Below are 7481 nucleotides of genomic sequence, written 5' to 3' on the forward strand. Positions count from 1 at the left end.
AGAATATGTAAAGAATTCTTACTTCTCAACAACAAAGCAACAAAAATATTTAAAATAGGCAAAAGAGTAGAAAGATACTTCCCAAAGAAAGTCAGCAAGTGACCAATGAACACCACAAAAAACACACAACAGTACTGGTCGTTAGGGAAAAGCAAATTGAAACTATCTGAAAGCCCACATCACACACACTGCAATGACCGTGAGAGAAAAGTAACAGGAGAATAACAAGTGCTGGCAATGATGTGGCCAGGGTAGGCCACATGTGGCCTCTGGGAGTGCAAAAGGCAACATCGGAGAAGAGAGTGTGGCAGGCGCTCAAGAACAGGTCACCAGGTGGGCCACGGTCCAGCAGCCCTGCCCCCAGCATGCACCACAGCACTAAGAAGAAGCTCTCAAGCAAGGGCTGGCAGGTGAGTGATCAGAGTCTTCTGAGACGAAAAGCTGGGAACAACACAAGAGCCCCAAAAGTGCAAAATCCCTGGGCTGTGAACATAGTGAATCCCTGACATGGCTGCACCACGTGAACCCGACAGACAGCATGCAGAGAAAGGAGGCAGACACAGAGCCACGCACAGTGCAAATCCCAGTGGGTGGGATGCCCGAAGCTGGAGAATGCGCAGAAGGACAAAGGGGGGCTGCCAGTGGGTCGGACCGCCTTATGCGAGAAGGCAGGTTTTGCTTTTGGGGTCATGGGAAAGGCCTGGAACTAGATGTTAGTGATGGTAACTCCAGAATAAGAACATGCAAATCCAGACCTAGTCCAGGGAGGGAAGGGGCTGTGGAGACAGCTCTGCAGTCTAAGTGCCTGCCTGGCAAGCACAAAGACCCAAATTTGATCCCCAGTACCCATGCCGTGCCTGTCCTGGAATCCAGGTGCACTGTGTGTGGTGACACATGCCTGCAATCCCAACCCTAGGGAGGCTGAGGCTAAGACAGGAGGATCACTATGAGTCTGAACTTTGTAGTAGGACTCTATGCCAAATAAAAATTATATATATATATGGATATATGGATAATTTTATATATATAGATATATATAATTTTTTAATATTTTATTCATTTATTTATTTGGTACAGGGTCTCACTATGCAGCGCAGACTTGTAGTGACACTCCTGTCCCTGCCTCCTCAGCGCAGGGATGCCAAGCATGTGCCACAGCGCCCACTCTCTGTGCCCAGAGTGGTGCACCTGGGGTTCTGGTGCTGGCGCAGCATGTGGCACCAAGGATTGAACGTGGGTCCTTGAGCTTGCCAGGCAGGCACTTAGACTGCCATGCTAGCTTCTCAGCCATATATATATTTCAAGATATTTACAAAAAAAAAAGGAGGGAATCCATAAATATCAGAGCAGAAAGTAGTAACATTGAAACTAAAAAGATACTATAAATAATCAAAGGATCAAAGTCTTCAAGAGAATAAACAAAATGCACAAACCCTTAGCAAAAATTACCAAAGTAAGAACAGACCCACATCAATACAAGCAGAATGAAAAGGGAGAAAAGACCCAGCTGAAACGTGGAAGGTTGTTGAGAACTACTATGAAAACTAGACTCCAACCAATTGGAGACTCTTAATGACATGGACAAGTTCCTAGAATGCATAAGTTACCAAAACTGAATCAAGGAGACACAAAGTTGTTAAACAATCCCATAGCAGGAAATGAAATTGAGGCAATAATGACGGCCCTACCCACAGAGAAAAGCCCGAGACAGGTGGATTGATTGCTGAATTCTACTAGGCCCTCACGGAGGTTCGAACACCAGTACTTCCTTCGCTCTTTAATGAGTGTAAAGAGAAACACCTCACAAGCCATTCCTGTGAGCTAGCAGCACCCTGATTCCAAACTGGACAGGGACCCAAGTACAAAGAAGGCTATTGGCCAGTCTCCTTACTGCACAGAGATGAAAAATCCTAAACAAAACACAAGCAAACACAATGCACACAATCATCAGAAAACATTATAGATCAAGACTGAGAAGGATTCATACCAGGGATACAAGGCTGGCTCTACATCCATAAGTAGACAAATGTATTTATCAGAAAAACTAAAGCAAGTACAAAATCACAAGCTCATCTCAACAGATTTAAAAAAAAACAAAAACTGCCTTGGACAAAATCCAGCATCCATTCATAGTAAAAACAGATGTACAGGGATGACTCTCCATTGATGAAGGCCATTTACACCAAGTCTATGCCCACATAATAGTAAGTAGGGGCGCAGGAATTGTCCCCCTCTAACCCAGGAGTGAGACGAGGATGCCTGCTATCCCTTCCCATTCAAAGCAGTCCTCAGAGCATGAATGAGAGCAGTCAGACAGGAAAAGGAAGTAGAAGGGGTGAGTCAAGGAACAGCAGAAGCCAGATTGCCACAATTTTCAGACGACAACCTCCTTTACATAGAAGATCCAAAAAGTCCATCAGGGCCGGCCAAATAGCTCAGCGGATTAAAGTACCTGCAAGCAGGCGCAGGGGCCAGGGGTTTGATCCCTGGGGCTGCGGTGCTGGCCCAGACCCCGGGGCGCACTGAGATGGCGATTGAAACCGGATGTGGTGGCGCGCGCCTGTAATTCCAGCACTTGGGAGGCTGTAAACAGGAGGAGCACTGAGTCTGATATAGTGGTGAGACCCTGAACACCCTGTAGACCCTTCCCTAAAATACAAAAAAAAAAAAGTCCATCACATGACTCCTAGAATCAGTATCCAAATTCAACAATGTAGCAAGACACAATATCTGTAACCTGAGCCACGACATTGAAGACAGCAATGTGCAATACCACAACCACCGTCGAGGACCTTTCACTTGTTTTTGGTTTTTCTGGGGGTTTTGTTTTGTTTTGTTTTGTTTTAAATGTACATCATTTCTAATGTCTTATCTATTATTCTTATTCTCTCTTTAAAATAAATTTTAAAAAATAAAAAGAACAAAAGTTTCAAGGTTTCTGGAAGGGAAGAGTTAATGCTGTAACTGTTCGGTTAGTCTTACGTGCCTATATCTGGAAGTCTGAGCACCAAATCTGGTGATGACAATACACAATAAAACAATCACTGTTAATTTCCTGATCTTTTGAAATTCTGTACCACTTTCATTGTCTTATGGTGATTTGTTTTTGTCTTTATTCTTACTATTTTTTCTTTCCTCTTTAAAATAAAATTTTAAGAAATTTACATTCTAACTCAATACCATTATTATACACAAATAACAAATCCACCAAGATATAAATTAGGAAAATACAAGAGCCTCAATGACAGCATGCAAAATTAAATACTTAGGGATTAAACTAACCAAAAAAGTAAAAGACTTCTACATTACTGCAAATTAACTTATTTCATTGACTTACACTTAAAAATAGCCACACTGATCAACGTAATGCCATGTGTATCTTACTGTAATAAGCCCAAACTTATCCCATTAAAAAATAGTAGCTCATTACTGAGGTCTGCACCAAAGAGACCACGCTTAAGAAAGAAGATCCAAGGACCTCACTGTGCTCGGCAGCCAGTGTCCGACAGCATGTGAAGTCAGTGCAGTCATAGCCATGAGAAGAACAGATTCCGCGCATGCCCGCCCGGAAACTGTAAGGCGCAGAGGCAACGCCCCTGGGCTTTCCCGCAGCGCGGCTCCCAGCAGGCACCTGTATCCTGTCTCCCTGATGCTCCAGGGAGAAGGCAGATTGCGCGTCCCGGGAGAGCTCTGTCCCTCTGCGTCTGCTCCTGGAAACACCCAGAGCAGCATCACTCCGCGGACCACCAATCTGCTCAGAAAAGGCTTGGACCTTTTCTAGTCCGGTGCAAGCTGAAGACGTAAGAACAGGGCTTTCTGAATGCAGCCACCAGCGCTCTGACGGGAGATTCCAACAGGGCACAGAGAAGTCCCACGCTGCTCTCCTGCGTTCGGTGCTCCGTGCACTGAATTCACGAAAAATGCTACAAATCCTCGAAGAAAAGCTTTGCCGGGTCACTGCGCTTCCGGCCTGCACCAGGCAGAGGCAACTGCTTGCTCACCACCAGTAAGCAGCGTCCTGGCGTGCGGGCTGCTTCTCCACAACATTCCGCCCTCAGGCTTTCTGCTAATTGCAGTGAAGGCGGCGGGCACAGAACCAGTGGATGCCCTCATCTTCTTTTCCTCTAGCCCTCGCAGCCAGCTACACTCGGGCACACTTGAGACTCCCAGTTGACTCAGGTGAGCTTCCGAGTCGGGCCTCTCCCCGCTGTCCCACAGGATCTCCCTACTCGTCATGGTTCAGGTGTGAGAGGGCCACTCACTGGCAGTGAGTGCTTATTGTGACCATTTGGGTGTGCCTTCGAGACAGGACAGACCTCATCCATGAGTGGAGACGTTGGCTCTGGGCTCGGGCTGGCCACAGAGCACGTCCAGGAGTGGGTCAGGGCACCGAAAAGCGAGCCCACGGAGCCAGCGCCCCACCTCACCTCCTGGTGACGCACACGCACGCACTGTGCACATCGTGCTGGGCCTCAGTGCCTTTCTAGCTCTCCAGAGATCACCCGCACAGCCTCTGTCCCTCCACCGGCCTGCCTGCCCTCACTGAGGGATGCCTCACTCCCAGCAGCCAGCCCCACTCACCTCCTCTCTCCTCACTCCTCAGGACACCCTGTGCCCTGTGGGACCTCAGAGGCGTCCGCCAGATTCAGTCTGAGCATGCCAGTGCCCCCAGACAGACAGTCGCGTCTACCTGGGCAAGTGCCTAGCGTCCTCTGTCCCCTTTACTACACAGGCACCATGGAAGGCATCCAAGAAGGGCTTTATTTTAAATTTTTATTGACATCGAGTATTTACATATTTACATAGATGAGATCCTGTTGGTGTTTGGTTCTACACACCCAAGCAGGGAGCGAGTGGGAGTGATTGGCACAGCCACCCTGAGAGCACCACTGATTCTCTTCATGACCAAATCCTCCCTCAGGGAGCACACAGAGGCCACCCTGCACTGCCACCACCTGTCCTCCCTGCAGTGTGGGGGGCACAGGGCCACCCCTCCAGCCGTGCAGCGGCCACTACCCAGCCGATGCCCCATCTCTGGAGCCCCTGGCTGCCCTCAGCTCTGGGGCATCAAGTGTTGTGGATTCTACCATGTGGGCTATCACGCCATGAAATGCACCCTTAAACACTACACATGTGCCAGGGGTCACACTCACTGCACTTGACCCGCCTTCAGTTACAGGGACAGCCACATTACCTAAGCACTCTGGGGTCATTTAAGTGTACAGCTGCTCTGTTCCCCAAATCGGATGAATTGAAACATAATAAATGCATTCTTCTTCTTGAACTACAGGACTGGACAGATGATGGTTTTCCAATAAGTCTTCAGGGGCACGTGAGGCTGAGCTTGCCCAAGCTGCTCCCTGTGGACCTCTGACTTCACGCAGGGCCTTCTCCTTCCACCCTCTGCATGGACCTGGAGTCCCAGGAGCTCTTCCCCACCCTGCTGTGTGGCCCCCACCACTGCAGACCACTGTCCCAACACAGCACCTCCAGACCCCAATTGGGACCATGGCCATGTGACCTCCTCACACCAGGGCCTGGGCTCAGCACTGGAGACGCAGAAGCAAACAAGGCAAAGAGAAATGGTGGTTGCCTGGAACTTTTAATCTGGTGAGGGGAGGTACTCCAACTTAATAGGGTGTGGCCAGGTGGTGGTTACTGAAAAAGTCCAGGAAAGGGAAGAGAGGGAGCTGGGTGTGTGGCATTCTGTAAGCCTGGAAGGAAGTGCTGGGGTAAGAGATGACTTTGGAAGATGACCTGACAGGGGCCAGGAGGGGTGTGATGAAGTCTGCAGAGGGGACAGTGCAGTGTAGTGGTGCACTGACGTGGCAGGGTGGGGCAACAGAGTCATAGGCCACAAACAGGGTCACAGACACGGTGAGGAGTCCTGGACTCTGGGTGTAATTAATGAGAAGGCGGAACTTCCCCGACTCTGTGGATGCAGGCTGCAGCTTCAGAGCCCTTGCCCTGGTGACCCAATGTACGCTTCGCCCCACTAAGAGTCTGGGCGAAGCCAGACTGGAAGCGAGGCTGCACGCTCAGCCCCAGCTGGGAGCCGCGCACTGTGCTTCTCCCCTCTTCCCAGGGGGGGCTGCCCCCTCACACCTCAAGTTGCTGTCAGGAAGGTAGCGCACAGTTGTGCTCCCAGCACTTGGTGAGCACTGCGTGGACGCGTGTTTCCTGGTCACTGGCCGATGTAACATTGCAACTCCATGCCACGCTGCCGGCTGGCCTCCTGCTCCTTCACTGGCCAAGGCCATGGTGGACACTGCCAACACAAGCTCCCCGGGTGTGTTTGTGCTCCTGGGCTTCTCGGCCCGCCCATCGCTGGAACCTGTGCTGTTTGCAGTTGTCGCCGCATTCTACGGGGTGTCCATCGTGGGCAACACCATCATCACGCTGGTCTCCTGCATGGACGTGCGTCTCCACACACCCATGTACTTCTTTCTCGCCAACCTGTCCTTTCTGGACGTGACCTTCACTACGAGCATTGTCCCCCAACTACTGGTCAACCTCAGCAGGCTTCGGAATACCATCAGCTACGGCGGCTGTGTGGCCCAGTTCTACATCTCACACTGGCTGGGGGCCACGGAGTGCGTCCTGCTGGCTGTCATGTCCTACGACCGCTACATGGCTGTCTGCAGACCACTGCACTACACGGCCCTCATGCACCCGCGGCTCTGTGTGGGCTTGGCAGGCCTCTCCTGGCTGGGTGGTCTCACCACCAGCCTGGTGGGCTCCACACTCACCATGTTGCTGCCCTTGTGCGGGAACAACCACATCGACCACTTCTTCTGCGAGATGCCACTCATCATGCAGCTAGCCTGCGTGGACACCAGCCCCAATGAGCTGGAGATGTACCTGGCCAGCTTTGTCTTCGTGGTGCTGCCCCTGGGGCTGATCCTCGTGTCCTACGGTCACATCGCCAGGGCCGTGCTGAGGATGCGGTCCGCTGAAGGGAGGAAAAAGGCCTTCAACACCTGCTCTTCCCACGTGGCCGTGGTGTCCCTGTTCTACGGGAGCATCATCTTCATGTACCTGCAGCCGGCCAAGAGTGGCTCTCACGAGCAGGGCAAGTTCGTGGCACTTTTCTACACGGTGGTGACTCCGGCGCTCAACCCTCTCATCTATACCCTGAGGAACAAGGACGTGAAGGGGGCACTGGGCCGCCTGGCACTGGGGACCTGCAGTGCCAGGGGAACACAGGGCTAGAGAATAGCAGAGGCACCCAGCACTGCTGAGGAGGGCGAGCAGGGCGGGACACCAACAGTGACTCTTCCGGATGGCAGGACGTCATGAGGGCCACCATGGAGTCCAGGAGGACATTGGACGCATGCCATGCACCATGCCCAGGCCAAAGTGAAGAGACCATGCTCTGCCTCCACTTTTCATTAGTCACCCAAACCTTAGCTGAACTGTTTTACTGTGCGTTGCGATAGCCATCACATGCCTGTGGGTGTCATCTTGTTAATGCTGCTGTA

At 51.2% G+C, this 7481-nt stretch overlaps 1 protein-coding gene across 1 annotated transcript; it reads left to right on the forward strand.

Moving 5' to 3' along the window:
• The first annotated feature begins 6252 nt into the window (after positions 1 to 6252).
• LOC101561394 (olfactory receptor 2C3) lies at positions 6253 to 7212 on the forward strand. The gene has a single exon (XM_004647523.2). It carries the CDS (start codon positions 6259 to 6261, stop codon positions 7210 to 7212), a length of 954 nt encoding a protein of 317 aa, XP_004647580.1. The 5' UTR covers positions 6253 to 6258.
• The last annotated feature ends 269 nt before the right edge of the window (positions 7213 to 7481 follow it).

Source organism: Octodon degus, unplaced genomic scaffold, assembly GCF_000260255.1.
Source record: "Octodon degus isolate 3935 unplaced genomic scaffold, OctDeg1.0 scaffold00310, whole genome shotgun sequence".
NCBI lineage: Eukaryota > Metazoa > Chordata > Mammalia > Rodentia > Octodontidae > Octodon > Octodon degus.

Coding starts and splice junctions, on each gene's coding strand:
- LOC101561394 (XM_004647523.2), top strand. CDS start 6,259: ATGGTGGACACTGCCAACACAAGCTCCCCGGGTGTGTTTGTGCTCCTG.